Source organism: Asterias amurensis, chromosome 2, assembly GCF_032118995.1.
Source record: "Asterias amurensis chromosome 2, ASM3211899v1".
Classification (NCBI taxonomy): Eukaryota; Metazoa; Echinodermata; class Asteroidea; order Forcipulatida; family Asteriidae; genus Asterias; species Asterias amurensis.
In genome coordinates this window covers 12,916,427-12,938,268 of record NC_092649.1, presented here as the reverse complement: position 1 = coordinate 12,938,268, position 21,842 = coordinate 12,916,427, and the positions used below count along the sequence as shown (strand labels likewise).

General features: G+C 37.6%; 2 protein-coding genes across 2 annotated transcripts in view; one reads left to right on the top strand and one right to left on the bottom strand.

The window, feature by feature from the left end:
- Positions 1-14,206, bottom strand: part of LOC139954269 (POC1 centriolar protein homolog B-like) — a 34,473-nt gene extending 20,267 nt beyond the window's left edge. Inside the window, exons 1-10 of the mRNA XM_071953999.1 lie at positions 14,075-14,206; positions 11,833-11,917; positions 10,758-10,837; positions 9,839-9,930; positions 8,388-8,496; positions 7,568-7,746; positions 7,266-7,381; positions 6,447-6,580; positions 3,554-3,622; positions 2,907-3,149 (exon numbers count right to left, since the gene is read on the bottom strand). Coding sequence (XP_071810100.1) covers positions 2,907-3,149; positions 3,554-3,622; positions 6,447-6,580; positions 7,266-7,381; positions 7,568-7,746; positions 8,388-8,496; positions 9,839-9,930; positions 10,758-10,837; positions 11,833-11,917; positions 14,075-14,089 — 1,122 coding nt within the window. The 5' untranslated portion in view covers positions 14,090-14,206. The remainder of the gene's footprint in view (positions 1-2,906; positions 3,150-3,553; positions 3,623-6,446; positions 6,581-7,265; positions 7,382-7,567; positions 7,747-8,387; positions 8,497-9,838; positions 9,931-10,757; positions 10,838-11,832; positions 11,918-14,074) is intronic.
- Positions 14,207-14,483: 277 nt separating this feature from the next.
- On the top strand, positions 14,484-20,078 carry LOC139953796 (ribonuclease P protein subunit p14-like). Its single transcript, XM_071953364.1, has 5 exons — positions 14,484-14,657; positions 15,749-15,910; positions 16,446-16,524; positions 18,644-18,721; positions 19,832-20,078. Exons 1-4 carry the CDS (start codon positions 14,593-14,595, stop codon positions 18,707-18,709), a joined length of 372 nt encoding a protein of 123 aa, XP_071809465.1. The 5' UTR covers positions 14,484-14,592; the 3' UTR covers positions 18,710-18,721; positions 19,832-20,078.
- Positions 20,079-21,842: the final 1,764 nt, after the last annotated feature.

Below are 21,842 nucleotides of genomic sequence, written 5' to 3'. Positions count from 1 at the left end.
CATCAAATCCGTTCTGCCTGGTCACAAGAAATTTTCAAGAAACATCTGAAAACTTTCCTGTAAGGTTTATCGCGATTCAGAACCGCAATGCGTTGTGGGAAGGCATTTGGGGCAGTTTGCTATGCGATTACGTTGTCATGCACGACTCGCGCACGCATTGCCTATATCTTTGTGTGGGTTCATCAGCGCCCTCTCTTGATATTTTGCTATTCGCGATAAACCTTATTCAATGGATGGTTGATTGCTCAGGACCAACTCTTCCCTTCCATGGCAAAACAGCCGAACTCAACATTTTTTTGAGAAAAGCAACTACAGAGATGAGCTGTTTTGCCATAAAAACCCAGGAAGAAGTGTAAAAAGAGGCTGAGATATGATACCTTACATTCACATCAAATACATAACATGCCTTTGAAACTTTGAAATTGAAAAATGAAACATCCTCAATTTACCCAGAAACTTATATAAAAAACGACATAATATTTTAAGTTGGGCTGTTCTGCCATGGAAGGGCCCAACTATCCATTGTTTGTTGTGCGTTTAACAAGTTTCAGCATAATGTACTGTTCTCTTGTAAAGCGCTGATCCCCTGGACCTGACGTCTTGATAACTTTACATAAATGTTTGATGCATCTCGTGCAATTCCTTTGGGGTTTCCTCTAAATAGAAAGGAAATTGTTAATTTAGCCTCCTGTTTACTTCCTGTTTTTACTGTTTATAATTATGTCCTGTTTGGAAACACCTGAGCTAGTATTGAACACTAATCACTTATTTATGAAGAAATACCTGCGCAGCTCCGAAACATTTTATCTTGAGCTAATCCCTAATTAAGTCCATGTTCCTGCTATTGGTCCTGGGGGGTTAAGGTAGTAAGAGGGTAAATTTAAGGAGGGTAAATTTAAAGTTTATTTTTGTACAATGAGGTGTAAACAAGACAGGAAAACGCTGTGCCAAATTTAGGTGAAAAGAAGGTCTCAATACAAGATATTTAAAAAATAATTTGAAGAGTTTTGTGAATTTTAAATTCTTACATACATTTTTTTTAAATGTGCTTGAAACCTTGAAATGCTTGAATGCTTGGAAACTTGACATTTTTCATGAAGTGTTTGATTGATTTGGGGAACTTTGGTTTCACACATACATTATTTTTGCATGGGCATAACCATAGTTTGGTTTCATCGCATGATTATCCATATTTAACCACAAAATAAGTCAAGCCACGCAGATTATAAATGTTCATCAGTGGATCAATCAATCAAACTGTTGCTTTAATTAGAAAGCTTGTTCTATATGCGGAACGACAAAATACTAAAAGTTAACTTTGCAGTAAGCCAGGTAAAGAGCCTGATGGAAGCCAGGTTAAAGGATTTGGGTACCTTTTTAAAAATGTCCATACATTGTAGATTTACATTAAAGTTACAGGGTTTGAAGATAATGATAGTGGAAAGCTTCCCTTCAAATATTACTAACCAAGGTTGTGTAGTTTTTGAGAAAAGAGTAAAACAATGTCATGAAAATACGTTTGTAAAATGATTAAAATAATTTTCGTCTCATGATTATTATCATGACATTGTTTTACTAATTTCTCAAAAACTACAGCACCTCAGCACGTAATATTTTCAGGGAAGCTTTCTACTATCATTATCTTCAAACTGTGTAAGTTTAGTGTACATCTGTGGACGTTGTGTTTTTCGTCCTACAAAATTTACATAGACCCTTTAAGCAGTAATAAATTACAATCAGCAATTATAAACCAACAAAGAAGCCTCCTTCTAATGGCAACTGTGTATTGTTTGTATTGTAATTAACCTTTAAAACCACATAATTGTGTCAGCTTCTAATGGCAGAAAACTTTTGTGTGATACATTTTATGAACATCAGCAGTGAACTGAATGTCTGTCATAAAAATTCAAACAATATGAATGTCTAGAACTCAAAACAACGTGTTCAGGTTGTAACTAAAAATGGACAATAAACAAAAACTTCATCTATTACAGGATACACTAATCACTTACGAGAAATCGACAAAGTATATTTTTATATGTACACATATTTTGTCAGAAAATAAAGAGGGGGAGGGTGAGTGGGGGCGGAAGGGTGAGTGGGGGGGCGGGATGATTTTGTAACTTTGAAAAGCAACTTATGCCAAAAACACAAGACCACACCTGTATTGACCCCTTGCATGCACGTCACACGCGGCGACTGTGCCACGCTCACCATTTTGAGGGTCAATAGGTTTATGTGTAACGACGCGTCACCTAAAATGTGCACTTCACTGATTAGTGCACAGTGACATTGCCCACCAATATGGTGCATCCAAGATTATTCTGATGACGACGTCAGGTGAGTTTAGTCAATAGTATAATGAGGATGAAACAGTTTTTAAATCTGATTCTATACCTGGAACAGTTGGTGCAGAATTAGTAAATATATTTCAAACCCCCTTAAAGGCAGTGGACACTATTGGTAATTGTCAAAGTAGCCTACACAGTTGTTGTATCTCAACATATTCATAAAATAACAAACCTGTGAAAATTTGAGCTCAATCGGTCATCGAACTTGCGAGATAATAATGAAAGAAAAAAAACACCCTTGTCACACGAAGTTGTGTGCGTTTAGATGGTTGATTTCGAGACCTGAAGTTCTTAAACTGAGGTCTCGAAATCAAATTCGTGGAAAATTACTTCTTTCTCGAAAACTATGGCACTTCAGAGGGAGCCGTTTCTCACAATGTTTTATACCATCAACCTCTCCCCATTTTATGTTCATAATTATTTTGAGTAATTACAGACAGTGTCCACAAATGAATAAAAGTGCAAAATGATCCCCTTTAATGTGTTTTTGGTCATATTCTCCTTGATTTCTTTATAGATTTTACTGTGGAGCCTGTGGCACACTGTACTACTTACTTTTTGTTCCGTGAATAAAGCTGGTCCAAGGTTGGTGACATTGGGCGTTGGGGCAGCCATGTTCTTGGGCTCGCAGTTCACATTGATGTCCTGTGCTCCTGATCTTGCGCCGTGTCTGTGGTGTGGAGATCGGGGATGAATATCGTGGATGTGCGGGGGCGCACTACTCTGAGAACGTACTCGGTGGGATTGAAGTACCTCGTTGTAGTCAATCTGATCAAAGTTTGTCTTCCAGACCATCACCTGGAATATACCAAATGAACGGACCAATGGTAATCCTACAGCTTAATACTTGAGTTCACTTATGGTTGCCAGCGGGTTGCGTTACAGCACCTTGCAACCTCTCATCATTTAAAATAGCATAGCTGCCGTAAGTGGAGTAAAATGTTTAGTACGGCACCAATTTGGAGACAATATCCACAGAACTGCAGGGCATGCAGCTCAAAATGTTTACTGGACCAACAATATTTTATTTACACACTATATTGAGAAGACCTATCTTCTGAAGAACATTTATCAGACAAAACACAAGACCGCCGATTTTGTCTGGTCTGTTATTTCAAGCCCTGTTATAAGTGCTACATACTTAATGTGTTTTATTGATACAATTCTTAATACATGTATTTCAAGTTATTTGAAACTTGTACCTGCTCGTCAGCTCCACCTGATGAAAAGTGCTCCCCTGTTCTGGAGAATGCAACAGCAGTGGCTGGACCCTGAAATGACAACAAGAAAACAGACACCCATTTCATCAAATCTATCTATACAGCTACATTGATGCATCCATCAAATCTTATTCATACCGAGATCAGTAACCATTCAAAGAAAAACTAGCTTTTGGACGAACGGACACATGGTAGATATTACAACAAGGTTAGTTTACTGAACATGCATTCAGCCTCACACTTAAAGGAGTGTTACAGAATTGGTAAGAAACATCAGTCGTGAAGATCACAGATTTACATCAAACTTACACGGTCTAATGATGATGATAGTAGAAAACATCCCTTGAAATATTTCTGTCTGAAATTTCATATTTGATGAGAAATAAATAATCTAGTTTATCGCACAGTGAGCGATTTATTCATTTTTGTTTTGGCATCAATGTACTGCAAAATTTGTAACATTTTTTTCACTATTCTCTAGTGACCCAGATGGCCAACCGATCTTGAACTTCTACAGGTTTGTCAGTTTATGTATATGGTAGATTACATTAAGTGCTTACACTGCCAGCAACTTGTTTGCTAGCAAAACCAATTCTGTAATGTTCCTTAAATGAAACAACTATGTTTTCTTGTCACTGATGAAGGGTAGATTTAAGAGAAACTTAGAAAATGATCGAAAATATCAAAGGAAACAGGTCTGGACCGTGCATAACATTTTGCCTTTGTTGCTAAATAATGATAATAGTAGTAATGAACATTCATAATGCACCTTCGAGGTGAGGTGGTGCATATTGCTGCCACACCATGCCAGAAACGCTAGGGTGAACCCCTTCTCTTTACTATTTAAAAAAAAAAAAAAAATCTTTTTTATGCAAGTTCGCCCCAAACAAGGCTAAAAGCTACTCTAGGTAAGGGCTACAAGAAGAAAATGATTTAACATGGAATTAACTCAGAAGAGCTGGAGGCAGGAATTGATATTCCTCCTAAAACATTTACTATTGGGTGATTAACAGGTATTACAAAACACACAGGCCCAAGGGCTTTACGTCCCATCTGAAGGACCAAGCAATAATGGTTTTGTGTATTGCTAAAGAACACAATGTGAAGGTAGACCAGGACTAAAACCCACACTCTGCTGACCAGATACATCACAGCTTGATGAATGAAACTAAAAGCCTTCAAAGGGCAAAATCCAAGACTGGTGGGAAAGTATCAAGTGTTACCAATTTCAAGATTATGGTGTGGATACAGGACGTGATCCTTTGATTCATTCAATTAGATCACAAGGTGGCAGCAGACAACCAGGACCAAATTTCAAAGAGCTGCTTATTCAGACACTCTTGATTGAAATATTTTCTGCTGAGCGAAAATAAGCAGAAAACCAGTCACAGATGGTGACATGTGACATGGTAATTTGGCTGTCAATCTTATTCTGTTTTAAAGCAAAATTTAGTTGTGCTATTTAAGACACTGGACATTATTGGTGATTGTCAAAGACCAGTCTTCTCACTTGGTGTATCTCAACATATGCATAAAATAACAAACCTGTGAAAATTTCAGCTCAATTGGTCGTCGAATATGTGAGATAACTATGAAATAAAAAACACCCTTGTCACACGAAGCTGTGTGCTTTCAGATGCTTGATTTCGGGACCTAAAAATCTAATTCTGAGGTCTCAAAATCAAATTCGTAAAAAATTACTTCTTTGTCAAAAACTACCTCACTTCAGAGGGAGCCGTTTCTCACAATGTTTTACACTATCAACTTCTCCTATCAACCTCTCCCCATTACACATTACCAAGTAAGTCCGCTGCCTTTAAGCTACATGCTATTCTTAAGCAGAACTATGAGATTGGGTTTTATTTCCACTGTTCATGTAGTTGATTTCTGAGCTTGCCACATGTCCAAGAGCAATGGATCTTATACCTAGTAAGTCTGCTGCCACCTATAGTCCAAGGGCTACTGTGATTTACTCAGCCTAAGGGAATTTATAGAATCAACTGTGTAAATTATCAGCTGATCTCAATGACACTCGGCATCCCTTTATTCTTTTTTGTTTATGCAAATTTAATTCTATTTTATTTATTATGACCAACGTGAAAGTTGCACTCATATTATGCATCATAAAAATAAAACAAAAAAATGCACCGATCAGAAAACAAGAAACACATTACACGTAAGTACAACTTCAACCCAATTATAGCTACAGCAACAGGTTGGTATTCATTTTGTTGACCATTTTTAGAACTGTCTCCAGTGTTGTGGTTTTTTCTCTTCTTGCTTAGAGACATATTTTAGTAACACGTCTCTTAGCTTCACTGTTATCTCAATTTATGAAAAGGCAGAAGCTTCCAAGACATAACAAATGGGGGACATTGTTATCATGACAACGAACAAATCACTTGGAAGACTTTCATTATTAAGAAGTGAGAGTGGAAGCGCTGAAAATTTCTGTTGAAAAAATTCCGCTCAAGTAGCTGTTTAAAGGCAGTGGACACTATTGGTAATTACTCAAAATAATTATCATAAAACCTTTCTTGATTACAAGTAATGGGGAGAGGTTGATAGTATAAAACATTGTGAGTAACAGCTCCTTCTGAAGTGACGTAGTTTTTGAGAAAGAAGTAATTTTCCAAGAATTTGATTTTGACACCTCAGATTTAGAATTTGAGGTCTCGAAATCAAGCATCTGAAAGCACACAACTTCGTGTGACCATGGTGCGACAAGGGTGTTTTTTTCTTTCATTAATATCTGGCAACTTCGACGACCAATTGAGCTCAAATTACCAGTAGTGTCCAGTGTCTTTAAGGAGAGCAGTTTACAGCTATTCTCTCAGTTCTTAAAATAAAAGATTGCCCGATTGTTATGATTTACCTGATGGCCATGTAAGGTGTAGAACAACCTCCCTTCTAACAAGTCTAGAATCTTTAATGTTGAATCATTGGAAGCTGTGATGAGGTAGTTACCACTGGGATGGAAGGAAAGACTGTTCACTGCTGCAGTATGGGCTAAAAAACAAAATAAAACAAACAGTCAACAACAGGAACAGGCAAGTTTCAAAAAGGGTACAATCTTGGTTTTTCTACAAAACAATTTCAACATCCAAAACAGTAATGCCCGGTTCATACTTACCTCCTGCGTATGCTTCATGCAAAGCGGATTTCCTTGCATCACAATTGGAAAGGGAGCGCGTATCGATTTTTGCATCACAAAAATTCGCTTCGCATTTGCACTTAAGCATGAAGTATGAACCGGGCTTAACTGGTAAGTTCAAAAAGGGATTGGACAATCTTGTTTTTCTGAAAGAGTACACTCATTTTGTTCCTCTTGTTGGCAAAGTGCAGAATTTTAGCTTAGGGGATAGCCCACTAAAGTCCATTTGTACTATGACCAACGGCAACATCTACATGGACTGTCCAAACACTTAATCACCGGACTTTCTTCACAACAATTCTTGAAAGTCGCTGAAAACAATAACAATGACCCTGGGTGGGGAGGGTTATTTGTAGTTAAACAGTTATCCACACACACTGCCTGGCTAGATCCATCTATTTATGTTCTTTAAGGCAATTCAATCAAGTATGCAACTTTTGTAATTGTACAATGGATAAATGACCAAGCACACAAGGAATCTTAAAATTAGACAAAAAGATGTAATAACAAATAGTATTTGCAACACTCGCCGCCATTCACCTTGGTAGTGCTGTAGCAGTTTGTTCATTCGGATGTCCCATACTTTAACAGTGCTGTCAGTCCCTGCAGCAGCTACGCATGTACCACTGGGATGGAATGCTACATCATGGACAAAGCTGTGGTATCAAATCAAAATAAACAGTGCAGTTATCAATCAACAAACCACTGGTTGTTTCAGGCTACTGCAAAGTAGATGTACATCAAATCAGACCTAGGGCCTTTAAAAGTTTAAATCCCATCTGAGTTCTGACAGTGGCGTCATTTTGATTTGATCATCAAAGAGTCTTGGATCCAAAACTTACCCTCCATGCTCAAAGAACGTGTGGATACAGTCTTTACTCGTGCGGTCCCAGATCTTGACTGTCTTGTCATCACTACCCGAGACGATAAGACGACCATCGGGCGACCACTTAGCACAACGGACCCAGTTCATGTGCTGGTTGAGGGAAAACTGGAATCGTTGCCGATGAACCGCCCACACCTATCAAAAAGAGACATGACACCAAACTAATGTTTAGTAATCTCCCTAGATAAGTTGCTTTGCGGATCAATGGTTAAAACAACTCTACGCTTCATTCAATATGCTGGAGAAACACTGTTTCAAAGTCACAATGCCTCGAAATAACACGGTTTTCCTTATACGTCATGAACTAACACGGCACGCCATTTTCACGTCAAATTCACAAAATGCCGACCAAGTTAGTTCGCAAAATAAAAGGAAAACCTCGCACTTGTGAGGCATATTTGTGTGGATCCTTATATTCTACTTTAAAAACATCTTTCCAACCATATGCATTTCATAACAAACGGTTTTAAACACTTTTCATAGACCAACTTGCCTTATCAAAGGAAACGTTTCCCTTAAAGTGCTGGAAAGTCAGTATTGACCCAATTCATCAGAATAGTCTTGGATGCGCCATTTTGGTGGTCAATGTCACTGTGCGTTATTCAGTGAAGTGCGCATTTTAAGCAATGCTGCGTTTACACAAAAACCTATTGACCACCAAAAAGGTGAGCGTGGCACAGTCGCCGCGTGTGATATGCGTGCAAGGGGGCAATAGTAGATTGAAAGTATTTTGATAGTTTAACATTCTTGTTTTAAAAGTGTCCTAGCCTACATACCTTGACTGTTTTGTCATCTGAGGATGTCAAAAGGTACTGTCCATCGTTTGAAAATTCAACACTACGAACAGTCGCTGTGTGTGCCTTGAAAACGGTAGACTCCCCTTTACTGTATAAGATTGAGACAATAGTTTAGAAAGAAAATAACAACATGCTATGTCTATCCTCATTTGAGGACAAGGATAGAAGTCAGACTTATTAACTGTCAGAAGTGTAGTGATCGATCGGTTGAGAGCACCGAATTCAAACTCTGGTATTTCTGATCAGCAGAGCGTGGGTTCGAATCCCCAGCCCTGACACTTGTGCAAGACTCTTAACCATTGCTTCCTCCTTCGGATGGGACGTAAAGCCGTTGGTCCCATTGCATGTAAAAGAACCCAATGCACTTATCGAAAAGAGAAGGAGTGCACCCCGGTGTTCCTGGCTGTGGCTGCTGTATGTGCCTTAGCACCTTCTAGAGAAGTAGACCAATGAGCAGGATTTCTTTATTTGTGGAAAAAAATATTGTCTAATTTTCTTCACCAGGCTGACATAAAAAGTCTGAATTCAGCCACAAGTCTGAACAATCTCATCCCTGTTATATACTCAGCGCCTTGAGTACCTTGTTTGGTAGATATGTGTGCTATAGAAGACTTCAATATTATTATTATTAACTCATAATTTACAGGGGAGAGTCACTGTTGACAAAAATGTCTGAAGAAGCTCTGATCCAATTGTTAAGAAATGGGTTGAGAGGATGGCATTGGCACCTTTCGGCAACCCCATGAATAACAGATTTCAACAAGCTTCTAGGAACAGTATCCTCAGCGCTACAGATTAAAAAGAGCAGAATTATTTCTTAATATCTGAAGAAAATAGCAGCTATTTTTCGCAACAGGCAGACATAACAAAGTCCGACTTCAGATAAAAGTGAGAGGAATATAGAAAATATAGCGCTTCTGCATCCCATGCACGACAAGGCTGAAGGCCGAGTTGAATCTGGGACGAAGATGCACTACATTTTCTGTATTCTCGAGAGCGGGTGTGATAACAAATTGTTCCTCAAGCAAACTTGAACAGCTGCATGCTTTAAATTTAACTTAAATAGCGTAAAACAAAGAGTTAAAATAGTGCAATATGCAGGGTGTGATATGGCCATGCAATAGGTTTACATCACACGTCTTGTTGCTATGGGTCCACCAATCAGAATCAAGAATTCAAGTTTGCCTGAAAATCAGCATACAAATCATCTCAATGAATAAATCTCCAGCCGTCGATTTCACAAAACTCTTCCAAACTTAAGACTAATCTCAGGACTTAGGACGAGTCCCAACCCTGCACTGTAGCATGCAGACCTTAAGATTAATCCTAAGTAAGTTAGGACGAGTTACTCGTCCTCGTCCTAACTCCAGATAAGACGAGTCCTAACACTTTGTGAAATCGACCCCTGTTTGTTTTTGTTGAATACTCACACACTAGGAATCCATAATCTGACTGATTTGTCCCTTGAAGCTGAGGCTACCAAATGGCCAGAGGGAGAGAAGCTCACTGACAGAACAGCATCCTAACAACGGGGAAACAAGTACAGGCGCAATGTGCCAAATTAACGGGAAAGCTCATTGCTGTAATGCAATTCAGAGCAGGTTACTTTTGTTGCACTGCAGGCAAAGCCTCACAGACATATCAAGTGAGCACTTCCACCACATGTAGTAACTTCATATAATAGATGTTAAATTTGCATCGAGGATACAGAATATTAATTTTGGTTTTTACCCATACTGCCATACACCGATCGTGTGTTAGCACTGTATACTGAAAAGTAACTGCATGTTAAAAACAGGTGCAGATTTCAAACTGATGTAGTGCACAATGCCGTCCAACTTTCAAAATCTAATACGCCAGGATTCATTAATTTCTGCCACTTTAAAAACAACATGATATTCAGGAAAAACTTAGTTTAAATAATTATCACAGTGTTAACACAGGTTTGACAGTAGATTCTGTCCCCCCCTTAGGCAAACTATGTACAAACTTCTTCTGATAGTGCCCTCCTTTGAGTCAACCTCCTCCAGCCCATGTCAATTTCCCACAGGGACAGAATCTCCGGGGGCAAGATTTCGGTATGACACCGGTACTCCAAAAGTCTGTCATGCAATGTGCTTAATTTGTAGTGTGTAATGAGTGACAAAATGAAAATACACTATGTAGCAAGCAATACACAACATTTCTACGGATTCACAGTGCGCAAGCTGGATTCATAGAATTATGAGCTTTGCTAAGATTATACGTTCATTTTTACACATTGAGCACTGTGCATTGCACACTGTGCATTGCGCACTGCGCATTACGAACACATGGGTTTTCGGCCATACAAAGCTTGTTCTAACATACCTTGTGCCCGACGAATCTGTAGGCCCTCATCTGGGGCTTGAAGTTCCAGACCATCAGGCAAGAATCCATAGACCCGGAGGCTAAAATAGGTTGGAAAAATATCAAGTTCTAGCCATTTTGGTAAGCAGTTAGTGACAAAAATTAGGCAAATTCATTGTGAACACACACACAGGCTCCCAAACCTTGTTGATAATATGAAATATTCATACTTTTATACTTTACTGGTTAACAATTTTATGAAATTGGCTCCAGGTAAAACACCATGTGTCGGACAGTAGCTCCCATCGCTTGTTTAAATTGGCAGCAATTCCTGATTTACTAATTAGATACGTTGAATTGAGTAAAATACAGTTCTAAATTGGTGCTGTACTGTCATACTACATGGCCAGTTTTTTGCACCAAAGATGCTGTTTTAAAACATACAAAATCTTCTGAATATTCCACTGACAAGCACAAAACAGGTACTTTGTAAAGTGTAAAATTGTTTGCACATGGCTGCAAGATAATGTCGGGATCCAAACAACAATGGAAGACTTTTAGGTCGATAGCAGGCATCCCACTCACCTGTCACTTTCTATTGTTCTCGGCGCTGAAAACAATGGAAAATGACCGGTACGCGGGATGCCGATATCATCATCTAAATAAGTCTCCATTAAACTTTAGTTTTTAACTATAAACCACAACTTATCATTGGGAGAGTTTTTCATGCAATGCCTTAAATGAAAACTTACCTCAAATCTTTAATTTTCAAATCTATCAAGATAGACCTATCTGTATTAGGTATGAGGCATTATAAGTATTTGCCCAGAAAATGGGCAGTTCTCCACAAATTAAAAAATGTGTATATAAAGACGAAAAAAGCCATTGGCTTTTGTTGTAACTACATTATAAAAACCAATAAATTGCACAGAGGCTTTTTCCAAACCTCGCTTGCGCTCTGTGTCCGACTGTGTCCGTTCTGTTTGATATCGGAAACACCGTGCAAAATACACTGCTCAAAAATTTATGAAGGAGCCCAAAGTGAAGCTAGAGCCTAAGCTGGAAAAAGTTTGAAAAAAAAAGCCCCTGGACTTACCCAACTGCTTCATGTTTGGATTGAAGTCCACACAAGTGACAGTGTCTTTATGACCCTTAAAATGCCTCTCCAGCGATGGATCCTCCTGTATTCAAAATAAGTAAGAGAAATCATTTATTAGTTTATTTAAATAAAATTCCTCAGAAATGTTTACAATTCAATAGATTAAAAAAGATCTTGAATGTATTAACTCTGTATTTCCTAATCAAGGATGCATGATAGAAAGAGTCAACCTGAGTCAAGCCATAACCGCTGAATTCTGCACTATGCTCACCATTTCTGCATTTAGCCCTGTAAGCGGAGAATGCCTGTAACGAAACACGCGCTCAAGCCAGAACTTCCAGCTAACCCGCAAAATAATCAAATACGCTTGACGTAATTGAGCTGCCCCATTCACTTCAGCAGGGTTTAAATAAGGACAAGCAGCCGATGCCATGAAACTTTATGCAACTGCGGTAGTCCACTTGCGCATATGTTAATGGCGCATCAGGCGCAACTTGCGCCATAAACGTTGGGCAAGTGGACTTACGCAGTTGCAAAAAGTTTCGTGAAATCGGCTGCAGGTCTTCTTCTACGTAATCCTCGTTTTAAGTTGTTATCCCCAATTTAACTTTACTTTACTTTCCACATAGTCATGACAATAAATTTAACATAGATATGAAATAAAATAAGAGATGGTTTCATCTAATAGTAATACCGGTATGTTGTAACCATAGCACTTTTTAGCAGTAATCATGGATGTGGAAGATCAGTTCAGAGGGGGTCTCTTTTTAAGTAGGGTAGAATTTTACTCCTTCCTTTGATTTTGAAAGCAAAGCCTGTCAAAGTACATGAAGTAGAGATTGTCGGGCAGAAGGGGTGCAAGATCTTGAATTGAATCCCCGGCATTCCTTAGGGAAATTCCTTTTTTTTGTAGTAAAATTTTCTACGTAAATTTCCTGCGTTCATATGGAACAAACACAAGCTACACAAGTTTACAAAATATATATGTTTTTAAGGCATTATGAAGGCTCAATCTCGAAATTGAGCGCTCAATCTGCTGATCCATACTTAAACTTTGCTCAATCTTGTACAGTCGTTTGACCAGTTCTGGATCACTTTTTGAATTCACATTGTTTTTTGTTGCAATCTCTTCGATATTTTAAACAAAAAAGTTTATCAGTTTACCTAAACATGACATAAAACTCACCAAGTATTCACTGACACAAAAAGATTAGTTCTTTTGAAGAGGCTTTAAGAAAAGTATTGTCACCTGTTTGACCAGTTCAGGATCAGTTGAATCTATTCTGAATCAGTAGAGTGCCCTTTTTTGCAAACCCATACTCCCATTCATAAAACTGTCTCTCAAGGACACGAAACTTCAGAGGTGTGTTGGCATGGACTTGGACTTCATTTGTTTAGTGAATGTCATGCAAGTGTCTTCAATAGCAGCGCAAAAAAACCAGTGACAAAACCACAAAACAACAGCAAAGGCAAATGAAAAAGTGAAGCGAACCTAAAAAGCATTATCGACCCCTCCAAGTTTAAATTTCTCAAAAAAAAAAAAATCTAAAAGAATTTGTTGAAGTAATGTTTCTCAAAATCATCTGAATAAACTTTCTACTGCAGTAGTATGATTTTACCATACTTAGTAAGTTAGTGCGGCACCATTTGACGCAATGAGATGTTGAGTGATCCCGAACTGGTCAAGGGTAAGTTGCCCCCCTAAAGAAGATTTTGGTAACTTCGTCTCCTCAAAAAAACAAGATGTCTACACAGTATTTACAGGAATGTTTTTTTACACATTTTTATCATTTTACATAAATATTTTTTGCCCCGGCACTCCAATTCTAAAGGTAAGAAGTTTTAACAGTGTTTTTCAACCAACATTTTTAAACAAAAAAATGATAAATTTCGCAGACAACCTTCAGGAAAACAGCCATAATTTATTTGCTGATGATGTTTGGCACCTTATTTTGGGTTTGTTGGTTTAATGGGTGTTAATCTTCACATTTATCAACAGAAATTGGTAATAATGAGAAGTGATATAACTATTTGGTTATTGCAAAGTTGAAGTGATCCCGAACTGGTCAATGATCCCGAACTGGTCAAATGACTGTAGTATTGAGCAAACTTCGGGAGAATGCGCAAAACATCAATTCAACTGGTTCACTCACTTTTTCCCCATGTCCCAAGAGAAGTTGAGGAATTGAGCTAGCATACTCGAGTTATTTTAAATAATGTATGTTAAACATATACTTACCAATACGCTTGCCATGGTGACTGATAAAGACAGTTTTGAAAAATCAAAGCAAACAAACAAGCGGACAAAATTTGTTGCTGTTGTTAACTTTTCGTCGTGCTGTGATGTTTGCGAGCGAGCTGCCACTTTCAAATTGCCGTGCGCCCTCTTTTTAGTCGTACATGCTCAACAAGGACACAATAAAAAGAAGTACTTGGTGTTTACCTTCCCACTTTCCCCGCACCCCCCCTGTTATTTTCTTGACTTTTGTTTAAATTAATGATATGTAACAACAAAAGTTTATTTAAAATAAAATTGTAAGAGAAGTTTTTTTAAGCGAGAGAGGTTCTTGACCCGGAGCTTGACCCCAATTAACTTTAACTTCAACTACACGTCTGAAAACACAATAAGTTGATCAAAATCAAAATGTCTGCGCCCATGAGATGTTGTTTTGACATGTGGTGTGGGGCTTGTTCTGAGATTTGTAATTAAAATTAAATTGTAATGTAAGAGCAAGTGTATCTAATCACTTAACCATAATGACGCTGTTTCAGAGAACTGTTAGTAAAGGCAGCGCCGAATACTTCTTCTTGAAAGTGGCAATGTGAGTAACTTAATGAAACTTTAATTTTTTTAAGTTTTTAATTTTTAAACTTAATTAAATTTTAAAAGTTTAAAATTTTAAAAAGTCAAGCATGTCAACAAGTAAAATAAAACTAATTTTTTGTTTTGTTTACTTGTTTACGTAGTCTGTTAGTTTAGTTAGTAAGCTAAAAGTTAGTTTTCTTATGTCAGTTTTAGTTTGAGAAGTTTAACTTTGTTTTACTATTTATTTATTTAGCGTCATTCTACTTCTAGAAACTATAAGGCTCCCCTGTGAGTGTGAGCAGGGGAGCCATATAGTTTCTAGAAGTAGCCCTAGTGGTAAGACGTTAGGTTTCTGTGACTGACACAGAGACTGGAAAGTGCTACTAACCACTAACTAAGACTGGGGCGGAACAACTAGTTGTTCAAATGTAAACTAGTATAGACCAATCTGACGAAATAAAATTGGTAGTGCCCTCTATTGAAAATTACCAACTGCGGTGTCTTTTTTGTGCACAATCTAGGCATCATTGAAGACATCACAGCAAATGGCGCACGGTGCTCAACACTAACACTTGCGCTGGTGTGCGTCAGATTGGTCTATTGGCCCAAGATGAAAGAACAGGGCAAGCAAAATGCATGATACATGATAGCCCACCTTGTTGAGCTGTTAATGGCTCCGCTTTTAACATCGGTCTCATCACTGTCACCATTACAGCCCACCTTCGATACATGTCTTAAACGCTAAGTTTTCAAAGGTCGCAAAATGCGTGGTAGTTTGATTGCAAAAAAGTCAAATAATACTACTACGTACCTCACATTTGTGGAATTACTATCTAATGGTGGCAGTGATGATACCGATGTTAAAAGCGGAGCCATTAACAGCTCAACAAGGTGGGCTAGATACATGATACAAAAATAAAACATCTGATGGCGAAGTTTAATAATATTAATAAAAAGACTTGTAATGCGCACGTATCCACCCTGCTGTGTGTTCAAGGCGCAGAACTTCCTATCAAACTCGGTTGACAAGCAAGTTAAGAAAGATACAAGTTCAGTGCTGAGATCTTTTTGTTAAAGTATACTTTTTTTCTCTTTCAAAAATAACAGAGAATTTGTTGACTCAGGAATCAGCACAGACAGTTTGACGTTCAAGTTAGTCGTGACAAAGGCTCTGAAAGAATTATTTGGTGATGCTGGTGCTGCCATTCCTGTGGATATTCTTGGTTTCTTGGACCAGACAATGGAGGCCATATTACGGGTACCAGGAAGGTAAACAGGGTGTTCCCTTAACTTTCTTAAAAGATTAGTCAGCGGGACCAGTGATCTTCTTGTTTGTAAAAGTAGTCTGTAAACTTTTTCACTCGTCCATGTTTCATATAAAAGTGGAACTTTGCAAAATTATGCGGATTGAAAGGCAAAATTATTAAGAAAAACAATTAAAGACTCTGGATGGTAATTGTCAAAAACCAGTCTTCTCACTTGATGTATCTCAACATATATGCACAAAATAACAATCCTATGAAAATTAAAACTGGATTGGTCATCAAAGTTGCGAGAATAATAATGAAAGAAAGAACACCCTTGTCACACGAATTTGTGCACTTCAGATGCTTGATTTTAGGACCTCAAATCTATTTCTGAGGTCTTGAATTCAAATTCAAATATTTGTGTGGGTCATAAACAAAGTATGAACTTGCCTATAAGTGGCTCATGTGTACTCTTTTGCATTTTAAAATGATCTACCGCAACCCTAGAGCAACCAACCATATACAATGTTTGGTTTTGTTGTTTTTGATTCTTGTAGATCCGTTGTGAAACTATGGAGTGCCTTGACTCTTCTTAGTGAGTGTGGTGGAGAGGAATGTGCCATCAGAGTTAAGCAGGTATGTAATATGCATGATATTTGTCCTACTTAAATCTAAATTCCAATTTGTTGGCCCCTAGAAATGTCTGCAAAATTAACACTGTTATTGAAATAGCCTGAGAAGTCTGTCAAAGCCTCTGTAGGTCAGAGTTTGTACTCAATCAACAATATTGTCCTACTTTACTCCAAGAGCCAAATGTCATGCCTGTATTGTAATAATGAAGAGCCAAAACAGAACCACATATCAATTTGGTCAGGTTTCTTTTTGAGGTTGTCCAAAGTTATTACCACTTTAAAATTTCTAGTAATAATCGACAAGAAAAACTGACTGGGTAAATTTTAAAATAATTTTGTGTGGAACAAAGGAAAGCTAACTAGAGTGCAAACTCTAGATTAGCAAAAATGAAAAATTAATCTAATTTTAACCCAAAAGAAGCCAGACTAGACTAGCCCTCCCAATCTTAGGGCTTTTTCTAAACATCAAATTCAGTTAAGTTTTTGGGCTCTGTTTGATGTAGCCTTAAGTCAAGGCGCACGCGGCACCCCCAGATGTCAAGCCCGCCCCCCAGATATTACGCACGAAAAAAGATCATGCAGCACGAGCGCCTTTAGCAACTCGTTTTGGTGCCTTTTGTTTTTGCCACAGATTTCGGTGGGAGAAATGTAATGCATAACGCATGAGCGTTATGAGTTGTTGGCCAATAAGAAGACACAATTGCCATAAATCACAAGCTGCATGCAAGCCCCATTACACACACACATAATCGTCACGTAAAAAGTCACGTGCTGAGGGCAGCACACAGACGGTGCATATATGAATAACTGATTAGATAACCTTGTTGCTAAAGGCGCTTCGAGGCTTAGCCGCTCGCGCTGGTCTTTTTTCGTGCGTGACATCTGAGGGTGACGCCGCAGCTTCCGCCTTAATTAAAGGCTATGTTTGATGTTGAAAAACCACTTTGCAAAGTAGACACTGCTCCAGATTCGATGACGGAGCCAGAGCCCAAGCTGAGGTTTGGAGAAAGTTTGGTAACAATGGTTTGAACAGGAGGTATCAGATGTCGAACCGCTGGGGAAACATTGACAACTTAAATAAGGTCTCATTAGATCTCAAAGCTAATTGCTTCATTAGTAAACCTCATCAGTTTATTTATTTATAAAAAATAAAGTACAAGAATCATAAAATCCAAGAGAAAGTTTTCAACAATCTTGGTTAACAAAAGCTGACATGTAATGTTATAAAAATTGAGTTGTTTCACATTTTCACTGAAGTTCAGTAATTATGAAACACGTATGTTTTAAAGGAACACGTTGCCTTGGATCTGTCGAGTTGGTCTTTGAAAAGTGTGTGTAACCGTTTGTTATAAAATGCATATGGGTAGAAAGATGTTGTAAAAGTAAAATACCATGATCCACACACACAGGCCTCGAAATTGGACGGTTTTCCTCCTAACCTCGTCGACTAACACGGTCGGCCATTTATGGGAGTCAAACTTTTGACTCCAATAAATGGCGGACCGGGTTAGTTCGCAAAGTAAAAGGAAAACCACGCAATTTCAAGGTAAATTCGTGTGGATCATTGTACTCTACTTTTAAAACGGTTACAAAAGCTTTTTATAGACCAACTCGTCCGATCCAAGGCAACGTGTTCCTTCAAAAAGAGTCTGTATACATTTGGTTATGACTCTGAACGTTAATGGCAATAACAACTTAATGAAGTACAACGGCTTTGGATAGCATTTTGAGAGACTGTTCACTTTGAAGTACTGTGATTATGAAAAAATTTACATCACTTTTTATCCCCCCAATTTGAATCCGAGATCCGTCAATGACAGTAACTTTCTGAAATTGGGTCATCAAATTGCAGATGATTCTTCCTTCATGGACATAACCGCTCCAGACTCTCAAAAAAAGTCAAAAAAAAAATATCTCAAAAAAGTCTACTGCATTTTGAAATGAACTACAAACGAATTTAGATTGAAACAAACAGTATGGGTTTCAATTACCAAACGTATACAATCCCTTTAAAAATGTTCACCTTTTAAGTTGCATATAAAATGACAGAGAACAAGATGTGTGAGGTAGTTCCACAAGTACATTTAATTATTGTATGAAACAAACATGATTGACATTCACAGGTATCACCACATCTGATGTCATTAGCTGTGAATAGCAGACAGTTTTATCAGAATCTACCAAGCTGATACCCTGAACAGGTAAAATGCGTAAACCCATCGTATAATAACAATAAATAACTAGTTCTTATATGGTGCATTTCACATTAAAGGTATCAATGCGCTTTACATTAGTGCCCTGGTCATTAGACCAATAAAATTCCTCAGCTTTCTCAGCTCCCTGGGGAGTAAACAGGCCTGGGCAACCATAGCGCTCCAAAGGCTTTGGCAAACACAATACCAACCACTACCCTCGAAGGTACACATTTATACCCAGGGGTGAAGAGAAGCAATACTAGTAAAGCATCTTGCTCAAGGACACAAGTGCCATGACCGGGATTCGAACCCACACTCCGATGACTTAACCACCAGAACTTGAATTCGATGCTCTAAACCACTCGGCCATTACACCCTACATCATGTTATTGATGAGTACGTCATTTATTATTTTACAAGACTCAAAATTTAACTGGACCACCGACCCCCCCGAGGCCAATGATTTTAGTGTCATGCCAATTAACTCACAACAGGACAAGTTCTGCGGTCTTGTGTTTTTCAATTCAGCATTATTTGTTTTGATCAAAAGTTGAGCTCGAGTCTAGTATGTTGAGTGCCAAAAAATACTCTCTCATACACAAAGGAGGTAAATATTCACGTAGTCATAACAGTCCATGGTGTTTCACCTTGACCGTGATGTCAGTGGCTTTCACAGCTAGCGACTTTTTTCAGATTGTACTCTTTTCAAATTCTTGTTTTCAAATTGATAATGAGTTTCTCTGATCTAGCACATTAAAAAGACATAAAATTTACTGCTTTGATTTTACATTTAACTTGATGTCTTTTGAACAAAAATAATGCTGTATTGACAATGATATATAATATAAAATAACAACACAGCAACCTCTGGAACAGATCAAATAAACATATTTTAAAATCAACACTGAAAATTGTTGTTTTACAACGTCAAGTCTTACATCACACACCAAAAATCAACATGCCTTAACACGGTTACCAATAGATAAGAACAAAATGACTGCTTTATGAGATACCACTTATGTCTCCATACTGTTTTAGTAAAGAAACATTGGAAAATGGACTGCAGTTGCCCTGCAAAGGCTTTTTCAAACACAATTTCAACCTCTTTCCTTACAGATTCCCAATGTATTCTCTTGGTGAAGAACATCTTGCTCAAGGACACACTTTTCATTACCGTGATTCAAACCAGTACCCCGATGACTTGACCACCAGAACTTGTGACCGGTGCACCAGACCACTTGGCCATGACACTCGATGTAAAAAAAAAAAAAATGTCTTCCAGACCTCCAGCCCTCAGTCCTTCTGTATCCTTCATTTCGGCAAAGGGGATATTATACACATAATGAATGTTTATGAGTGCAATGGTGCGAATATGTTCATGAGTTGAAAGATGGAACATTCCAGCTTTCAACGAATGAACATATTCGCACCATTGCACGAATGAAAAACATTCATTATTTGTTTGTTTTATATAACATCCAAGTAGATCTTTGTCATTTTGATTGAATGATACAACTTTCAAAACAAACAAAGCGTAGGCCTACAATTTTTAATTGTAGAAGCCGAATGCTAGTAATTTTACTAATTTTTATGCCTTGCAGTAACACTGCTGCAGCGTTACCAAAGGCACGCGCACGCAGTGATGTTTTAACTCAGCTTTTTCGTTCCATCCGAAAAGTACCATTGCACGCTGGCAGCGTGCAGTGGTACTTTTCGGATGGAACGAAAAAGCACGGTGAGTGACTTAGCGTGCAATGGTACTTTTATTTGCTATCACGTGGCGGACAATCCTCCAATCAACTGGCAAGGATCTGCTTGGGTGTTATATAAAGAAGGATTTGTGAGGGAAATAGGTAAAGCTTACACTTGATCCTATCCTTGGTGGCGCCGCTGTATGTTTTATAACAGGCAGTATAAAAATATAAAATAGTATTAAAAAAACACTTAGAACACCTGAAATCAAGGATGATGAGACTGTAATTTAAATAAGACACTTTACAATAAACCAACAGGCATAGTAAAGGCACTGGACACTATTGGTAATTGCTCAAAATTATTATCATAAAACTTTACTTGGTAAAGAGCAAAAGAGAGCTGTTGATAGTATAAAACATCGTGAGTAACGGTTCCCCCTGAAGTAACGTAGTTTTTGAGAAAAATATTTTAACTGAGGTTTTAAATTCATGCATCTAAGAGCACCCAACTTGTGCGACACAATGTTTTTCTTTCATTATTCTCTTGCAACTTCGACAACCAATTGAGTTCAAATTTTCACAGGTTTGTTATTTTATGCATATGTTGAGATACACCAAGTGAGAAGACTGGTCTTTGACAATTACCAATCAAAGGTGTCCAGTGCCTTTAAAACCCACTTATGAAATTGTTAAACTATTAATTTGTTTGTAATAAACTTACAATTGATGAAGTTTTGAACTTCTTTGGTCATTACTCATTTGTATACTGTACATAAATATGTTTGTTAAAAAATATAGATTTTACAGCAGGCAGTATTTCAGAATGTGATATTTCTTATGTCAAGGACTGCAGATCTGTGTGGTCTTCAAAAAGTTTGACATTTTTTGTTTTAAATTATTTCACCAACATTGGAACATTTGTATAAAAACCAACAACAAAACAGATATTCAAATACGTGTTGCTGTGATTTGTTCAACTTTTTTTCCCAAATTGACAGTCCACTCAATCTGAGAGTAAACCTACAAGTCGAATGTTAACTGTTTGCTACAAATTTTTAAGTAAACCTTTTTGATATAAATGTTTCTGTAAACAAACAGCTCAACTTAACTTGGGGCATAAAGATGTAAACTTACTGACTTTAAAATTCAAGAGCTGCCACTGGAGGAATTTTTGGAATGGAATAATTAGATAAATGCACCTTTTGAAAGTTTTACAACATGTGTTAAAAATATAAGATGTAAACCAAATTATGACATACATGTGCTTTACACCATGGAAAAATACAACGTGTTTCACATAACCTTAAAATAAACAAAAACCACTTAAAATTGTACTCTCTTTTAAGTATATTATTGCCAATCAAAAATAAATATTTATGCACATATTTTTTTATACAAAAAGTTAAGTTGATGGTAATCAGGTGCTGGATATA